Raw genomic sequence first — 20,320 nt, 5'->3', positions numbered from 1 at the left:
TTCATTAATAAAATCGCTAAACTAGGTTTTACTGAGCAAAACACTGCAAAGTATATAAAACGTGCCAGCACATTCGCGCTTTCCAACTCGCTACGTGACTTGAAGCAGAAGGCAAAGTTTTCCGCCAGTGCCCATCATGCCTAGATTGCTTCCTGTAAAACAGCTGCTGAGCGTGAGGCATTATGAGAAAACAGCCGTCAGACAACTAAATTCCAATAAGTCTATCTCAGCCTAGGCCTATCTGTAACCGCTTGTAGGCAATACACACAGTTAATGAAACTAGAAACAATCTGGTTTTGCAGCGAAATAATATGGTTTAATTCAAAGCCATTGGCAACAGACTAAATCACAAATTGTTAAGTCTTTGTAGTTGTAAATATTGCTCACTAATAGTACAAGCATTCAGCATTCTTTAAATCTAATTGCTTTCAAAAACTGAGCGACACTTTGCTACTAAAAAGCTTTTATTTACAAAACTAGCCACAGTGATAAAAATACAGCGTGCAAATTTCATATTTTTTTTTTAAATAAAAACAACTGGAAAAACGCGAAATCCTATGTTTCAAGGAGGCAAAAAAACCCGAACACAACAATGCACTGTCTTTACAAAAATAAGGCATTTTTTATTTTAATGTAAAAGTTTTTTCTTAATTTAAAATTTGGAAATACGACAGAAAGGCTTTTTAAAAATCAATTTGCACAAATAACCCAAAATAACAACAAAGGTTCAATCAAAGTACTACAGAAACACAAGTGCAATTGAAATAAACAGATGCAAGACACTCTTCAAACTTCATTGCTTTATACTTCCCCGGTTCAATAGTCTGTCGGAGCCACCTTGTTTGAGTGCATCCTACAAAAATATTTTAATGAAAACAGATTATCTTTTTTCAATAAAGATTGAGTTAGTTTTTTTTATTATAGCACATCGACTTTTATTGACTAAAGAGACTGTTTACAAACGTTTAAGTGTGTGCCTAGTGGTGAAATTTCAGGCTGTAGTGGTCACCATTTGCCTATATAGTCCATTGATTTCCAGCAAAAATGTAAAGGGAAAATCATAAAGCGATTTCTACTAGACAGAAAGGAAATATTGCCTTAACTACTTGATAATTTGACCATCAGCGGATTAGGTAGTCACCACTGCTGCTAACCATTGATTAATTTGGGCACCTTTGTTTTTAAATTAAAAAGCTTAAGAAAAATACTGCAGAGATAACCTTTAAACCCCGTCGCCGCTAAAGATATTGGAAATTCGATTACTTACGTTACTCACCCCATAAGCTTTACGCCATGTGTTTCGTTGGAAGGCATTGTCCTTTAAAATAAAAACAAATTTTACATTCTGATCATAGAACATGATCATTGTTATTTATAGCAGGCGTGTCTTACCAATGTGTACAAAAAAACTTAACAAATATGTTGATTTTAGAACCATAGCAAGTTGAGTTTGGCGTCACACAATTTAAAAACTTTCTACTCACCCCATTAGTATCTCAGGTGGATCAACGTGGTCCCTGCAATCACAAGAATTAAACATTAAAAAAAGTGTGGCGCCATATCATCAGCTGCCAACCTCTGGAAATGTGGCAACACAACAAACCAAATGCACCACAGCAAAATTTCACCATAGTGTGATAAAAGCACCATGAAATAAAACCACCACGAAATTGCAAATGTTTTTTGTTATTACATCCTTCCCCTGATATTATTAAGAACATGTAACTTTTAATGCGGGGAATGTCCAACGCTGTGGTGCGACACGCCAGTGTGCCTCAACAAGTCAACATACTCTAACTGCTTGCGAAAATGTTTTTTTTTTTCAATACCTTATTCGTATTTGAACCAGGCTTGCAGGCCAACATATGAGACTTAAATGCGCCCGTTAATTAATAATACAGACACTGATCTCAATACGGTCTTTATATATTGCACTACCCTGTTTTAGGGGTTAAGCAACTTTGTTTAGTAGTTAGTTTCACAAGAATGTAAATCTATTTTTTTATATTATGCCAAAAACTACCAAAGTACGACAACAACTGCGATAAAGGCTTTTTCTACATTTTGCGGCAAATTAATTCGCAATGATGTCCTGTTCTTATTTTTTTACTATCGTGAAAATACCCCAAGCAATACAGCGAATGGTGTAAACGCAATAAAAAGTTATCTCACGTTTCGTCCATTCGTCGGTAGAACTTCGCCAGTTTCATGGCCAAGATAGCACTCGGAATGAGGAAAGCCACAATCCAGCCAAGACAAAACCAGAAGGCATTCTGTGATAAAGTAAATTTGACTAATGTATTATTTCGACCCGAAAAAGAGATCAAATAAATTGATTTAAATACCGCGGAAATATGATAGCAAAAAGGCAATTTCATAGGAAGAACGCGTTAAAATAACGTAAACCGGGCTTACGAGAATATTTTTTTATTCACGTGACATAGGTATTAGATCAGTGATTCTCAACCGGTGTGCCGCGACGCCCTGGTGTGCCATTTCTAATGCTCAAGGGTGCCGATAGTTATTTGAGAATTTATAAGAGTCTGAATTTTGCTTAATTGGCAAGCTTCTTGTTACCACTATTTGTGTACGATTAGAGACCACTATATCAAATGACATTTTCCTACATGTTTTAAGTTAATTGTGTTGTTCCAAATTTGTAGTGACATTTCAGTAAAATACTTAACGCAAATTCAAGTCGGGTGCCGAAAGTCTATTTATTCTTTTTCAGGGGTGCCGTAAGCCATAAAAGGTTGAGAATCACTGTATTGGACTATTATAGGTAACCTCTAAAACTGGCTTGTCAAATTTTTTACACAACGGTAGCCGATTTTTTGCTAAATCGTTTAAGAAACTTTTAGAAGTGAAATTAAATTTAAAATAATTTGTAAAGCCAATTTAGTCGCATTTCACCTTAGAGAACTTCGCAGGCCGCATTTATCTTGGCAAGAACACTTTTTGTTAAGTTCAAAATTTAAACAATCATTGTGTGCACGGTTTTATTATTTTCAGTCATCAGTATTTATTAAAATGACTAAAAACAACATATCGAAAAAAGAAGTTAATCTTGTGAGATTTGAATGCTGAACTTCTTACCATCAAATTGATAAGGTTGCCGCAAAACAAGCTCACAAACTCCGAATACATTTGGTAGATGAGAGAGCATTTACCCAGGTTGGTTTCAGTCTATAAGGAAAAGAGAACGACTGCATCGGTTTATCAGTTTTACCATTAGGTTTATTTTTTTAACTAAAACAAACAAAACCAAAAGGTTGTTGTAATTTACTTTCGAACTTTATGCTCGGGCAAAAGTATTAAAGCACAATATAAAATTTTAAGGCAGGTTTTAGCATTTTCACCGCACCGACAAAAAGGTATGTCGATAATGCTTATTGCCAGTGATGTGAACAAGTCATTTTGAAGCATTTTTAAAATAACAAGTCAAGTCCGAATCCAAGTCATATCTTGCCCAACTCCCAATTAAGTCATAATGAGAACAAGTCGTCTCCAAGTCAAATCACATATCATATTAAATAGACAAACCCCTAAAACTGATAAAAATGTCCGATCAAAGAGCAATAATTTAACTAAGATATAACAAAACAACACCCTATGTTGCAATCCAATCGTTTTACAAGCAAAACTTAGCATAAGTAGCTCAACTGTATAACAAAATGTTAAATGAAAACACATAATACAACCCAAGTTGTTTACAACACTGCACATTCCAAACCTTACAACACTGCACATACCATTCCAAGCTTTACAACACTGCACATTCCAAACTTTACAACACTGCACATACCATTCCAAGCTTTGCAACACTGCACATTCCAAACTTTACAACACTGCACATACCATTCCAAGCTTTACAACACTGCACATTCCAAACTTTACAACACTGCACATACCATTTCAAGCTTTGCAACACTGCACATTCCAAACTTTACAACACTGCACATACCATTCCAAGCTTTACAACACTGCACATTCCAAACTTTACAACACTGCACATACCATTTCAAGCTTTGCAACACTGCACATTCCAAACTTTACAACACTGCACATACCATTCCAAGCTTTACAACACTGCACATTCCAAACGAAGTAAAACTAATGTTCAGAAATGTGAACAAGAGGCGTAATGCGTGTTAAACCTACTTCCAAAATGACCCAGTCCATGTAAGTAGTTACGTGTCCCAGTAGGGTGGTCCTCAACACACCGACTTGCGTCGAAATAATCGTGTCCAGATTAGTGACGATTTGCTCGTCAGCGGCCGTCGCTGTTGAAATAACCGAAGTCCGGTTCGACTGCGAATAAAATAGACGTTTTTCGTTAAACATTTTTGTATTTTAGTTTGTCAGCGATATCTCGGGAAAGCTTTAGCATTACGAATGTGCGATAATATCGGATCGGAGCCGATACCCGATGCGAAGTGGTAGTATCGGTACTCGTCCGATAGTGGGGTGGTATGAGTGTTAATCTTTTAGCCATGCTGGTTATGATACAACGCAAAAAGTTGATAACATGAAACTATGACAGTGAACTTTGTTAGGTTTTACATAGAAAACTTTTGTTTGAAGACACAAATATCGAATAATAATATTTACAATTATTTTATCAGTTTATTTTACTATCTCGCACTTCAAAGACCAAACCTATAATAATCGTGTTCAAAGAGGATTTTTAAGTCTCATTGAACCTAATATTACGCTTTTTGTCATGTAAAAAATGTAGCCAACAAGCGGGATTCCACAGTAGAAAAATGCCATAAACGTACCTCAATCAGGGCTCCATTCGTTTTGCAATAGTCGAATGCTGCTTGAAATTCTGTGTATTTAGTTTGCAGAGCTTGAAGTTCATCTCGCCGAGTGGTTAGCGTGGTCGCTACCGTGCCCTAAGAAATGACAAAAGTGCATTATAGGTACAAGGTGAAGCAAGTAATTTTGCCTTTATCCGTCCACCAGCAAAATTTCAAAGCAAAAATATTTGCCCTTTAATGTCGGTTAAACACTTTCCTATATGTTATATAAAATGTTTAAAGTTATTTTTAACTGTAAATCAATAGGTATTTTTAGCACTGCTAGGGGTATGCAACCTACGGCTTGCAGAGCGAAAATATGCCTCTCGACATGAATGCTTTTTAGTTATTATTTTTATGTCCAATTTAATTCAAAACGTGTTAATCGTACAGGTAATTTGTCAAGGTTTTAATTTAATCTACCCAAAATACGAACAATAATTCGGTTCGATATGTTGTCGCTCACTGGACTTTATGCGGCTGGAATTTAATATATATATTTTCACTTTGTGACATACATGGTCATGTTGTTTTCAAAGCCACTTCGGTTAGGGTGAATCTGTTAGATGATAAATGCGTTAAGCTCGTGGTATAATCCGAGTACACAAATTTGACTGCTTGGTTGAAAACGTTACACACCCCTGGTTAACAGTAATCTTTTATTTACATTTTTTGACACAATTTAATGCTTACAGTGGATTGGTCGATTGCAGTTTGAAACTCATTGAGAGCAGGGGTGTAATCATCCGTTACACCGGAAGTCGACTGTAAGAAAGAACATTTAGACAGTAAAATATGATTTTTGCATTTAGATCATATTCGATTTGCTACATCTATTTTATAAGAAATTAAGATTTATTTTTTTAACTTAAAACGGTTGAAATTTCGACCTAAAAAGTTAACATTTTTTCACCCAAATATACAATTTTGACAAAACGAACACATGTATTTGAACAACGAATTCTATTGTACAAATGTGTAGCGTCTAGGTCGGGCTTCTCAACTGGTTTACATACCATCATGCGCATTCAAATAACTCTGTGGGCCACCAGCAGATACGAGTAAAGGCCATATTGCTGGACTTTCATTCAAAAATTGCTTCTTGTTCCAATGACCACGAGCGAAACGTACCGTCAATTGTTTTCAATAACAGTATGAACTGTATTGACACTCAGCAACAAACGTATCATACTATAAGACAATTCTGTGGACCTATACGATTGGTCACTATATTATAGTACTATGGACCCTAAGGGGATCTTGGGCCCACAGTTGAGAGGCCGAATAATATGTTTAGGGAATTATTTGGCGTTTGACGGGTGAGTAAATTACTAATTGATTTTTCCGGTTCATGCAAAACTCTTTAAACTTTCCAAAGCAAATCTGAGTTTTGCCAGGAAATTCAAAAAAACGACAAACTGCTATGAAATATTTTTTAGAACAAAATACGCGTATTAATCCATAGACAGTTTGAGTGCAGTGTCAAAAAAATGCTAAAAATAAAAGACAGAACTAGCATATTTTAAAACAATATATAGGCTAAATAGGCCTACAAATTGTCACCGCAAAACGACCCAGCAAAACTATTCAATTATTCAACTTAACGATACGTGACTTTCTGAAGCAAAAGCAAAGTACGAACTGAATATACACAATTTATTGCGAAACTAGTTAGCAACAAAGACAAGTGAAATTTCTTTTTTATATTAGATTTTTCCTTACTTGAACCATGGCTACAAATATATTTAAAATAACTTACACTAGACGGAAAGACGTCCAGAATGCTAACACCTAGCGCATTTACAGCACTTATCAGTTGAGCATTGTTTAATCTAAAAAAAATATATGTTATGGTCAAGTTTGTAGCCAATTGGTTTAGGGTGACGGTCTATTTATTATAGATTCCCAGTTATTATATATTTTTAGGTTAGCATTTACAATACAAATAATTTAAAAGAATGATAAAACATCTTGTCAATAACATTGTAGTAACTTTCTTAAAACAGTATGTTAACTTGTTAAGTTACAATATCGGATCAATTATAGTACATTCAATTTTGGTCACTAAAGCGCAATAAACGATGTGTAAAAGTTATAATAATTATAATAAAATTTACTATTGTTGCGCAACCAGTGGCTCACAGAGAAAAATCTGTTTTGTGAAAAAGTACATACTTGTAAACAGACGTCAGGTCAACTGAGACGTCGATGTTAGTTGTTTGAAAGCTGTTCACAACATCAGTTTTAACTGTATTCAGGTTAAGGGTATTGCCAAGACCAAGCGCATTAATGGCTGAAGAGTCGTTTTCACAGTTTCTGATAAAACATACATACATAGCCTACGACTAGTCAAATTTTAAAATAGTGGGTAAATATATTTACAACTAATAAACAACCATAAAAACTATGGTTGTATTTTTCTTCTAAATCCTTTGCAATTTCCTTCAATTTTCACAACACTGCATACAAAACAATAAATATATCGACAAATTTAAAAAACAGGCTGTTTGTAAAAACCTATAGTTTCTGTAAAGAATTTATTATTTAAAAAAAATTGAGTTGGTATTTTTTTCTATAAGAAACTCACGTGACCAAGCTGGTTATGTTTGTGCTAATTCCCGAACCAAGATTTAGATTGACAAAATCGTCCACAAGCTAAAAATCCAGAAAAAATTTCAATGAAAGTTTAATGAATACATGACGAATTTTTTAGTGCATATGTTACTGTGAGGTAACCAAATTTACAATTGTAATTTTAATGACTTCTTTTTCATATCCTTAGCATTACGCAGCACACTAATTTGCTGCTCCTACCTTTAATCCGTCATATGGTGAGACAAGACCCTGGCAGACGTATCGGTCTATCGGCGATCCAATCACAAACAAGAGTAGAACCAGAATCATAAGGATCCAGGAGAAAATGAAGATAAGTCCAACAGAACTGGAAAGAAAGTGGATTATATCTAATTCTGCCTGGTAAAAAAAGCATTACGCAATAGCAAAACAAAAAATCAGCTCTGAATGTGATGACCACAGTGAATCGATAGAGTCGGGTAATTTTGTTGGGGTCAGACGTTGGACGAGTCAGACTCTGGACGACTACGTAAGACTACCCGAGTCCCGAGTCCGATATGCGCAGTACCAAATTACAAAGGCCTCGAAATGTAGAATGCAAAGGTGGAATACCATATGGTGTAATATTTTCCAACCATGTATTGTGCGTCGATAAGTTATATGACACCCCTATGACTGGATTGCGAAATATCCATCTTATGTTATTTACGTAGTCCGTTGAAAACGGGCTGTATGTTGGAAGCAACACTAGGGACTCAGGAAAATTACACATTTGACCGGAGTCGGACTCGGGTTATTTTTACCTGACTTTCCAGCCCGGAAAAAGGCCGGCATTTTTGTTCCATCATTCTGATGAAAATGGCCATAAAATCACTGTACACCAGTAGTCTTTAAAAATTTATGATTTGTACAATTCTGATAAATACATTTTAAGTGTTGCACCTTACAGACGATTTATTTTTTAACAATATTTTTTTATTGTTTTGTCACCTCATGAGAAGCAAGCCGCCAATGTTTGATAATGTTCCCCTTTTTGTTGGAACCTTCTTTCTGCTTCCACAGCAAAAACCAAACACCATTCCCAAGAAATAAAAAAGGCAGATGAGCAAAACGAAAAGACTCAGCACAAGCGCTGCAACCCATCTGTAAATTCAGTTATTTTTTGACTTGATTTTAAAAAATGACAATAAGTTACAACACTAAAATTAATACAATATGTAGAATGTAACTCAACCTATTTTAGGTAAAAACCTTAGTAGTCACTTACTAACACAGGTAGTGGAACATACTTATTTTTTTAAACCACACAATCGATTTCCTCTTTGTTTCTAAACCGGTTTTGAAAACCACACAATGCGTAGCAATGTTCCATTTGTTGGTTCACCTGTAGTAATCGTAGCTCTTTAACGAAGTCATTAAAGCACTGATGTCGGTCTTAGCATTCGTTATAAACGTTCCCAAATCTACGAATGCAGTCTGGCCAGTTGTCTGCTGTTCCACTGTAGTTTGTGAGGAGGCCAGAGTTGACTGAACAGCTGTAAAGAAACAAAGTTGTTTTTAAAACACATGGATCTCTTACTGGAGAAACCACAACCTGTTTATTGCCAATTATTTTAAGTTGTAAACAGAAAGTTTAAGACTATACTGTAGCTGCCAGACATGTATCAAATGCAACATTGTCCGTTCAAAAGGATTTTGTTTTTATGTGCCACGTTGCGGCCATCTATTTAGTTAATCTTCATTGGGGTGAAGATCTTTATGCCGTTTTCCTATGTGTTTTTTGTTGTTGCTTGGCTGCATATATATTTTTTGTCGCTAAATGGCAAGTCGATTTGCCCTGCGGCTTAAACACGACTTGACTTAAATCAGTGTTTTCAAATAACTTGACTTGACTTTAGGAAAATAAAATGACTTCAAATAAGTTTGTTGGACAAATGAATTGAGTAGAAATGAAGGGTTTTTAAATTTTTTCATAAAATTGAGCTATTATCACATTTTTTTAGGTAATACAATTAGCTTGATATATATTAGGTTTTTGTTATTTTTTATTTGATATATTGCCTATAATCGGACGAGTTTACCAATTGTAACAGTTTAACATTTTGTTTTAATGACAAGGACTTCACTTAAAGTTGACTTGCTCTAATTACGACTTGGCTTGGGCAACTGAGGACTTAGACTGGGAATTGACTTGTTATTTATTTAAAAAGATTTGACTTGGACTTAACTTATTTAACAAATGACTGGAACTTGAGTCATTTTTAAATCACTTCTTTAAACAACAACGTGAATAGATCATCGAAAGGTTGGAACAAAAGAAAATCTTTGATAGAAGAAAAAATTATATTAAAGACCGTTTAAGGCTGTTAAAACGCTTCTTACAACTCGAAATTCCGTTGTTTGTGAAGGAGTTATTCATGATAATGTTGAGAGGTGTATCAAAAGCTGATGCATATCCAGCGCAGAATACACCGTGCGGAGTTGCCCAGGCAGCACCATCGTTGTATGCAGTTAATGCATCAATAGACTGCATAATTAATAATTGTATCAAAAACTCGATTTAAAGAAGGAAACAGAGGTTTTAAACATATGTTGAAAAAAGGTACTGTTGTATTGGGTTTGGATATATTTTAACTTTAAATACAAGTATACTGCTTAATTAAAAAGTTACTTAGAAGGTTAGATAAACTGCATGTAATTAGGCACCCTCTCATTTTTATTATGATTGGTTATTATTTAGCAAAATAATAATCAACAACAAAACTCATATAATGCATTTTTCTCTGCAAAATTATTTAATTGGCATTTCTCCTATATATATAAGACCTGGCAAAAACGCCAGTTGGTTTTAAACGATAGTTTCACATTGCTGTATGAGACATTTACTTACTCCAGCAACTCCAGCCGAAGTTAATGCTGGAACTGTAGTAGTTCTTAAAGTTATACAGGCGGCACTTCCAGAGCAGGCAGCGTCATTAGGAAAGTCAATAGCAAAATCGGATTTGAAAGTCGATATGTCGGTGGCAATTGATGCAAGTGCATTTCTCTGTGTCTGGTAGATGTTCAGCTGAGCCACATAGCTTGAAGTGCCTTTTCAGAAAAAATATGTATTACTACTGTAAAATGAGTACAAAAGACCATAAAGAAATAGGTAGCATTTTGTTGGCGTTTCAAATATTTGTTTAATTACTTTCAACATGAATAGTGACTTGACTACGAGCCTAATTTAAACACAAAAAGACCAAAAAAAAAATGAAATAAGTTTTTAATAAGTTAGTTACTTAGATTAAACAAGTTTGATTACAGCCCTAACTTTCTCAACAACAAAAACTAATATTAATACCCATTGCAATTTTTACTTAAACAATTTACATTTAAATTTATAATAGTTTCAAAAAAACCTAAAGAATTGTCTACTCTATACTCACTTGATTCAAGAGTAGTCACTATATCAATTGTTGGAGTTGCAATACTTCGTATCTGTGACTGAATCGGGTTGCCAACGGAGGCTCTTAAATCTAAAAAGTTGTTTTTATTTGAACAACCGCAAAAAAGTTAGTCAAGACTATATTTTACCTGATAAGACATTGTTTTATCAGAAAAGGCTTACCCAGATTTTTAAAACATAAATTCTAGGACCTTTTGAAGAACATTTATATGATTTTAAATACCTATAATTCAATCCTTTGGATATTGTTCTATGCAATCATTATATGCCATGGTCATCACAATAAAAAAGTGTTAAAAAAAAAAAAAAAAATTGTTTTACTACAGATACACAAAAAGAATTCAAAGACTTTTGGAAAACTTGTTTTTTTTACAAATTTGCCGATCACTTCAAAAACAATTAGAAACTTTTTTGAAAAAGATTTAAAGACTTGGCAACCGTAGCCTACAGAATATATTCACATACTTGACAGTTCAGATGTGACGGTGGCCGAAAAAACGCCGTATTGTGTGACAACGTAGGCCAACTGGCTGTTGATGGTGTCCAAGTAAGTTTGAGCGTAATCCAAAATCGAGACCGTTGTGTTTGGCAACGTTGTCACCACGTCAGTAGTGAGGGAGCTTGTGTAGAAAACCAAGACTGCTGGAGCACTGCAAGTAAGAAAGAGGCTATTCACCCGGACACCAAGGTATTTTAAATCGACATATAATATAATCACTAATGGGTGCAAGTGTAAAAAGAGCGATTCGGGCAAATAACCTATAGGCGAATAAATCATAAAAAATTTGCGAAACTCAGGAAATTAAATCTAATGTTACCACCACCCCAAGCCTAACTTAAAACAATGAATACACCCGTAAAGGGAACAATCCGTCAAATTGCCAATTCCAAAATAGAGCAATAGAAATGTGTTTTCACTTTGGTAGTATTTGCTATTAATCTAAAGAAAGCAAGTGCCTCAACATGTCACCATGTAAAGTTCCCAGAAGTAAAAACTATATCGGTTAGAAATTTTCAGACATTACTCGCAACCTAACTTAGTCAGACCAAGAGCTAGCCAACCTACAAAATCTCGTCCTACCTCATCCTATAATTTCAATGGCAAATTAAACATATTAATTTAGCATTTTAACAAAAATAATTCACCCCCACAGTAAAACCGGTCTATATTTTATGAATATTAACCAAAATAACTAAATTACCAAAAAATATTGATACTCGCCAAATATTACAAGATAAAAACATTTGCTAATCGTACCACCTTTCATTGGTTAGTATTTCTATTTTGAAACCATTCATTTGTGGATTTGTTATAGTCTGATCAACGACAGAAACTCATCATATGTCGTTGGTCTAGTATACTTCGTTTAGCCCAAAACTTTACGCACTGCAAAATAGGGAAATTCCCATAAAACTAAATGCAGTTTTTTTGTTAAAAAAAGCTAACAATCTGATTCGATAAAATGTTGGAAAACCTTCAATTTTCGGAAAACTAGAAAAGCGTTGTGAAGCAATGTTGTAGAGACACACAACTCAAGACGTAAATACCTAGAAAAAAAATTAAAACATGACGATGTACTGAAATACTACGCCCAGTCTGACACTTTAAGCTTAAATCTGTAGAAAAAATGTCAATGTGAGTGTCTAAAACGTGCTATGGGCAAGTCTGTAAACTTTTTCAAGGACACAAGGGCAAAACTTACAAAATAAAAATTGTTATGATGAGCAGGGAAGCCGTGAAGCAGTACTGCCACTTTGACTTTCTTCTCTGCATGGACTGTTTCATCTTCCCGCCACAGTTGTCGCAGCAACAGCGGCAACAGCACATGATCGAACCAACCAGAGGAACAAACACGATGAAGAGGAAACCGGCGATAATGCATGCCGCCAAGCCGGCCAGAAGACTTGCAACCTTGAAAATATTGTCTGTTTAAGATATTTCCACAAAAAAACAGCAAGATTACAGACAAACTCAACTAGTCCATTAAAAGTGGTTGGGCGATTAAGTTGGGCGATTAAGTTGGGCGATTAAAAGTGGTTTTGTTATAAAATTGAGATATTTATCTCAATCGTTGCACGCAAAACTATCAGAATGCTACATGTTATTTTTCTTATTAATATTTTTGGTTAAGTAATTGCTTCAAATCGGACGAATTAGCAAATTTTATTTTATCAATTTTAAGTTCATCGTTTTATTTTGGTATCAGTGACTTGAAGATGACTTGCTTTAATAATGATTTAAGTGGGACTTGACTTGTTATTTGTTTAAAGACTTAACTTGGACTCAAGTTATTTCAGAAATGACTTGATTTGAACTTTGTTTATAACACCTACATAAAAGGTGGCTTTTCAGTTAAAGGGCGCATTCCCAACGAACTAACAGGGTCACCACCTAGTTGAAGTGCGTTAAAAATTGTTGTTACATAGGGTTTTATGCACTTGCGACCCTCAGGTTTGGAACCATTGCTTTAATATATTTCAATTAATTTCATACAAAACAAGGCTGGCAAGTTATAAATTTGAAACTAAGATGGGGACCATTATTGACTTTCTAGTTTCAAGATATCTTTGGAGGGCTGCATGGTTGAATTGCATGCTGGCACTTGGCGACAAACCGGCTACGCCGCAAGACTCTTGAACAAGGAAATTTTTATTTAGCCATTCGCCCAAGCAGAAGTTGTTAAGCCAAAAAGGCAACCCAATGAAATCCCAGGTTTCTGTTCCGTAAAAATTCCAAGGGCTTTATACCGTTTTCCTGTTTACCTTCTGTGCTTCCCGTTCTTCGACACAGGTATGATACCTGAAGGTGACCTCAAGCAAGTTCTTGCCGCAAAAATTAAACTTACCCTCTAGTTCTATTGTTTATGAAACTTGCTTCAACCGTGTTCCGACTATTTCGAGATTACTTAAGCTGAAAAAGAACCCGTCTATTTTAAAACAATTGTTTTCAACTGAAAGGAAATGAAATAGGGCACTCGCATCAGTCAAACTGGATACATTATCGGGAACATGACAAAAAATGCCTCTTAGGTGATCAGCGCAAGCCAAGGGCTTATCTATAGCGTTCAATTATCGCCATGGTTCTTAAATTACGCGTTACAAGCGAAATGCGACGACGAGTGTATCGTACAAAGGCAATCCTCCGCCGATGAACTTTGGCACAAACACATACTTGTTGGCGAGAGGCCACTGCTGAGATTTCCGAAACAACAACACCATGTCACGACCCCTCGCGCTGACGAGAACTTTCTTTTTGGTAACAGCATATCGAGTTATAAAGAAACGCTGTCTTGTTGTCGAAACGAAAGAACTATACCGGTTTCGAATTGCCGGCTCACAAAGAGACGTTGCAAGGTTTGATTACGGTTGAGCAATCATCCTGGTATTTCGCGACTTTGTCGTTTGGCAACCGGAAAAATATTTGGCGGCCTTTCGGGCGTTGTTCCTAAGAAGACGGCAATACGTGGCTTACCTATATACAAGGTTTGTTTGCGGGACCATTGGTTTCTATCAAAAGAAGATTTACGCTTCAAACAGGACTGGTTAGCCTTTAAACAAAACTCGACTCGTTGAACAAACCTAAATACAAATGAAGCTAAATAAGATTCTGTTTTGACACATGCAACCATTTTTTTGAGATTTGGTTTTGACCAATAAGAAAAATAATGGACCGCAACGTCCCGTTTACAAGAGGTATGCCTGCTAGTTTTGTGTTCCAGTTACGGAACTATAGGCTATATGTTGGGAAACCATTGGATAATTTTGAGACACTGTTTTGGAGCCTTACAACTCCTTAAACAAAAAACTGCGCGTAAGAGCAATACAAAATGGTGTTGGCGCCATTTTTTATCAATTTGCTCACTGGCATCACATGTACAACGGGTGAAAAGAAAATACCGAAACGTGTCGTTCAAATTCAGGCGGCGGTTTTTTTTGTCTGCCCACGTTTTATAGCGATCTAGTAAATCTATACCCCGACCGCAGAAAGCGACAAGGAGAGCTTACATCTATTATACGATCCGCTTTCCCATTCTGAGCGCCATTGAGAGACAAAAAGGTGCCAACTCCGCAATATATCCTGTGCCATATTTGGTATCCAACGTTGCTTGCTCGGCATATATAAGTGATTTGTTTTTGATGTTTTATGCTGTTTTATGCTGTTTTTGATGTTTTATGCTGTTTTTGATGTTTTATGCTGTTTTTGATGTTTTATGCTGTTTTTGATGTTTTATGCTGTTTTATGCTGTTTTTGATGTTTTATGCTGTTTTTGATGTTTTATGCTGTTTTTGATGTTTTATGCTGTTTTATGCTGTTTTTGATGTTTTATGCTGTTTTTGAATAGCTGTTTTTGATATATATATATCGGTGATGTTCGATACTCGACTTTTTATTCCGATACAGTTACCCGATATTTTGGACAAAAGAATCGAGATCCGATACCAAATGACGTCATTACTATGCTCTTACTAGCAAAATTAATGAAATTGAAATGTTCAGAGGTATTTATGTAACACCAAATTATCTTTTCGTTCGCTTTATTTACCTTTTGTTGTTTTGTTTAATTCACTTCACCTCACTTGGTTTGTGTTGTTGCCTTTCTACTTTTGCGTTTTTCACTTGTTACCACTAATTGTTTTCTGCCTTTGTTTTTTTGCTAAAGGGCAATTCCTTAGTTTCAGAAGTGGCTGAGACCAGAGAACCCCGGCAGTTTTGTTTTGAGCGTGGCGTGGTACACTCTATGTTTTTAGAAGCAAGCGAGCTAGCGAGCTAGCGTACGCGCTAGCCGCTGTGCTATAGATTGCGCTTAGTGTTGGCGTTCGCGCCACACGGCCATTCTCATACTAATAAATACTTATGTTCAACTTGAGTGCGATATCCGGTCAGGGACAGGCCGTTAAAGCAGTGACCAAGATAAGGCGTAACATTTACACAGGTTAATAGGCCATATTACTTGAGTGTTAAGACGTTTAACTATCATCAGTTGTTGTTTTGATAAATTTACTGTTCAAAATAGAAGCTGTTTATAATCGCAATCATGGCTGAAATTATTTTATTAATTTGGTATCAGATCGGCACCAGTACGACATTACTATCAGATCAGTACCCATACTCCAACTTGGCTCCGGGTATCGGCTCCGGTCCGATAATACCGGACACCCTTAGTATATATAATGGTTTTGCATCAAATTAAAGCGAGCAACCTCACCTGATTCCAGTTTTGTGTCAGAAGTGAAGTGTTAACTACGGTGCCGACCACGTAGGTGTTTATCAGATCTGTCAAAGAGAAAAAACGGAATATAATGAATAAACCTTAAATAAAATTGGTATATTTTGTATGAATTGCCACGCCAGATAGTTGAGATTTCAGTTTAACTTCTAGTTTTCGCGGATTGAGGAATTATACCTCTAATCCAGTGGTTCTCAACCTTTTTTCTTTCGTGGCCCATTTACGTTGAAAAAAAATCTGTGGCCCAATAGTTTTACGAAAAACAAACAAACTGTAAAATAGGTTTAGAACAAAACACAGCAGAACAATCCATTATTCCTAAAGAAATAAATATAGTGACACAAATGAAACTAAATCTATGTTTTTTAAATTGGTCTGTGGCCCACCTGAAATGTTCTTATGGCCAACTGGTTGAGAACCGCAGATCTAATCTAACTAGGGAAAAGTAAACCGCTCTAATTTTACTTCTAATCTAATTAAAAAAATCGGAACAAAAATCTAGTTTTCCAAGTCTGCCCTTGTGCATGGTCAAAAAAGTACAACGTACTTCGAAGATCGGCCAAAGAAGGTACCAGGACAACGTTGACGAATGCTGTCGTGGCGACGAAGAGCTGCTGAATTCCGCTTGTATCGACTGTCGAAGCGATAGTCGACGAATTGGAGGTCGCCTGTACAAAAAGGATCATAGGTGATGTTTATTATTTGGACTGTGGTGGTTTCCGACCGTACACAATGACACGTGGAAAATATATTTAAATGTGTCTATTATTCATTGGCGTCCCCGACGCTCAAAAACCTTACACCTTTTATGGTGCGTTAACAGAAAGCAGATGAAATGTTTTTGTTGCAGCGCGTTTGGTAACCGCTCACAATTTTTAGGAGACTGTATTGAAGCATTATTTAATAACTCTCCCCTGAATATAGTTGCAGAAGTAGGCTATAGTTTGACAGGCCGCTAGACCAATTTTAGAGGCCGTTACATTCCTTAAATCCCCTTTGAAAAATACTTAGCACTAACCAGCAATTTCATACCTGACAATTTTGAAAAAAAAATGGCCGACATTTTTTATACAGCCATTCAAAAAATTTGTATTACAGTAAAGCATTTACTGGCTTTTGGTAAAACGGGTATTTCTACTCACTTAAAAAGCACTCTTTAAATGATGTTTGTTTGTGTTTTGCTAAAAGGGATGCAACTTGGCTCGAAAATGTTGGATCGTTTGACAAAAATGCGTTGCCTAATCAACACCACAGGCGGGATTTTGATTGATTTTTCGAACGGGAATAATTAGCGCGCATCGTTTGCAATTGTGACGTCACAAAACTACCACCCACTTCCGCTACGTCATATTATGAGCAACATTTGTATTTGAACCGAATTGTCACTGGGCTTACATAGCCTTGTTGGCCAGACAAAACCTAAATCAAATTAAATCAAACATATCATAGAAATGGCGAACATTGGTGTGTAAAGCTTCAACATAAATACGTCCTAAAGTGTACAGCGTCATTAATATATTATATGCTAAATGTCGTATTTTTTTAATCAATTCCATTGTGGTTCTATTTAGTACAAAACGTTTTTTCAGTCATTTACAATAACGACTTTATAGCGAAGTTATGCCAGTTTACCGTTTGTACCGGCCGACAGAAAATCTACCTTAGCAACTGTATTTTTCGTGCCGACTTAGGGATAAGCCAAGCTTTAGCCCATAAGCCACCAAAGTCTATATAATCCAGCACTATATAGGTTACCTTCCCTAAATTCAGCCATAGTTTTGCACGCAGCTATCGGAATGCTCTGAGTCTGATGTAAAGGGGTGTCCATTTTTCAAGAGACCAATGGCTTTGTTTAATAGTTTAAAAACAACGTTACGCTTACAGAAAACAAACTACACTACAATTGTTCATGTGCACATTTGCGGGAATCGGACGTTAAAAAATACAACTCCACGCCCTGCAAGTGTATTTTTGTGGCACAGTCAATATGTGATTATTTAAAGAATTGGTTTAATCTTGTGATAAAGCGTGCAATCCTTAATTCTTCGTGGTTCGTATTAATCAAATTCTTCTCGTAAAATATAAATCTTCTTAACACACAAAGAGCGGCATACAAACTTGAACGCTTTGTTGGCTTTTATTTTACCTCAGAAAAAACATGTTTGAAATACATCTACGAATCTCTAAATCACTTGTTTGAAGCATTTACCTGAGGCAGTGTCCCGTAGGTTGAGTTGGTGCTTTGCCCGTTCGCGCCTACAACAAGGCAGGTCACCACGAGGGCGGCCAACGACAACCCCGCTGCTTCTTTCATGGTTTTGAAGAAACAGACGAGAAAAAACGTTTCTCGCGTGTCGTCAGTTAAAAACTTTACCTAACTGCGTGAAAACAACAGATAGAAGTTTAGAAAACCGACTGAGAAATACTTTTCTGTTCAGCTATATGGATTCAGTTGCCCTATAATAGTATACGAGTCTGGTAAGCAGCGTTACCTCTAAGGTGCCAGTTTGCAAAAATGAGCGTCAAAACATGCTAAATTTGCGCAGTTAAATAGTTTCTTGCCCTCTTGTAGAATCAGCTATCTATCAAATTGTGGCATACAACCTCTCCAAAATGTTTAAAGGCTTAAAAAAACACAAAAAACACCGACAGGCTTTATTAATAAATCTGTGGGTTAGTAATATTTTGGTGAAATTTCATACCAATTTTACCAGTTTACAAAGCTTGTAATTTATTCAGGACTCTGATAGCACAGCTCTAAAAGGTTCAGGCGCACAACAACACACCTGTTTTAATTTTATAAAGTTTGGGCGCTGATCTAGAATCCTAACACATCGTTGAAACAATTAAATGAAACCACAGTATTAAGGTTATGTTGTCGGTTAGAGTTTGGGTGAGGGTGTGTCAAGTATTAATATATTTATTTTATTATTTAATAATATTACTTGACCCACCCGAACCCAAACGTTAACCCACACCCCAACCCAAAGAATAACAATAATGGGGGTTTTGGTGGGATTCTAGACCAGCGTCTAATAATACTTGACCCACCCATGCGCTATCTCTAACGGTTAGAGGGTTAGAGTCTAACCCTAACTCAAATATCGTTAGCAATATAAAACCCCGGACGAAAGCGTAGTAGAATTAGGTAGGATAAACTAGCGTCGAAGTTTGTAGATGACACATTGCGCGTAATTTAACGGCTGTACAATATCAGCCAAAAAACTAACTAAACAAGTGAACTTTCTTATTTCATGTTGCTCGCTATACTTCGCGACTTGTTTTTTCTCTTTTATACATTTACCTAAACCTAATCTCGCAAAACGCGCTCTTTTCACCCTTGCTGTGCCGGCTAAACAGCGAACAACACAGCGAGTCTGCCGCCAACGGAAAAAAAGCTCCCGGAATTCCAAAACAGCATTGTTTCATACACAAAAGAATAAAAGCCCCTGGATCTGGTATAAAAGCGTTCGGCGGTTAGATCGTATAAGCTTCGAACCTATGTGTTTTTCTATCTACACCTTCCGTAATACCAGTAGCGTTGGCACTGGACCATGTCAACCGCTTGTTATAGAATAGTACTGGCGGGTGTCATAAAAAGGCCTTTTGTAGGTGGAAATGTGATATGACTCGCGTGTCATGTGAGGCACAGCAACAAATAGCTCGTATGTCAAGTCATTACGCAACGAATACATTGTTATATACAAGTACTTTCCATATGTGATATATATTACAGGTTAAAACACAGTTTTGTAAAATGACCTAGAGGTTTAACAATGTCAAATTATTTCATTATTGTGTTGACGACAAAAAGTCACGTCTTACATTTTTTTCACCTCTAGTGGGCGCAGTCTAACCTTCGTAAGCAATAATCAAAAAATAAAACCTCAATTGGGTACACACGGATCTGTAATGTAGCTTAATAATAAATTTCAAAGCCAAAAAGGTCGAGTAGATCGACACTAACTGAAGATGATGCAAGTTCGTATCGAAACGTCTTAATCAAGATGCTGTCGATCTACTCGACCTTTTTGGCTTTGAAATTTATTATTAAAACCTCAATTGTTTAGATAAAACTATAAATGTGCAATAAACTCTAGAAAACTCCTATCATATAATTTTAGATGGGCTGGACTTAATCCTAACCTGGCTGTCTTTTATATTTGCTATATTTTATTATCGGCCGTTTATTTAATTTTGTTCTAGTTAGCGTTTTAAAAACAAAACAGCTTTTAGTAAACACAAGCTTTCTGGATATCTAACACTGT

At 36.0% G+C, this 20,320-nt stretch overlaps 1 protein-coding gene across 1 annotated transcript; it reads right to left on the bottom strand.

Annotated features, from left to right (window-relative positions):
* Positions 1–446: 446 nt before the first annotated feature.
* LOC146157297 (prominin-1-A-like) lies at positions 447–18,454 on the bottom strand. The gene is made up of 22 exons (XM_083386800.1): positions 18,262–18,454; positions 16,600–16,720; positions 16,032–16,099; positions 12,528–12,736; positions 11,290–11,474; positions 10,805–10,894; positions 10,267–10,466; positions 9,759–9,903; positions 8,761–8,911; positions 8,367–8,519; positions 7,617–7,743; positions 7,390–7,457; positions 6,978–7,118; positions 6,562–6,634; positions 5,496–5,567; positions 4,782–4,898; positions 4,162–4,311; positions 3,097–3,186; positions 2,173–2,273; positions 1,485–1,517; positions 1,277–1,318; positions 447–853 (listed from the first exon to the last, which is right to left on the bottom strand). The coding sequence occupies exons 1-22, from the start codon at positions 18,364–18,366 to the stop codon at positions 817–819; spliced, it is 2,478 nt and encodes an 825-aa protein (XP_083242926.1). The 5' UTR covers positions 18,367–18,454; the 3' UTR covers positions 447–816.
* Between the last annotated feature and the right edge of the window lie 1,866 nt (positions 18,455–20,320).

The sequence above is a fragment of the Ascidiella aspersa genome, chromosome 4 (assembly GCF_963924565.1).
Source record: "Ascidiella aspersa chromosome 4, kaAscAspe10.2, whole genome shotgun sequence".
NCBI lineage: Eukaryota > Metazoa > Chordata > Ascidiacea > Phlebobranchia > Ascidiidae > Ascidiella > Ascidiella aspersa.
The sequence above is the reverse complement of the archived record's forward strand: the minus strand, read 5'-3'. Positions and strand labels throughout refer to the sequence as shown.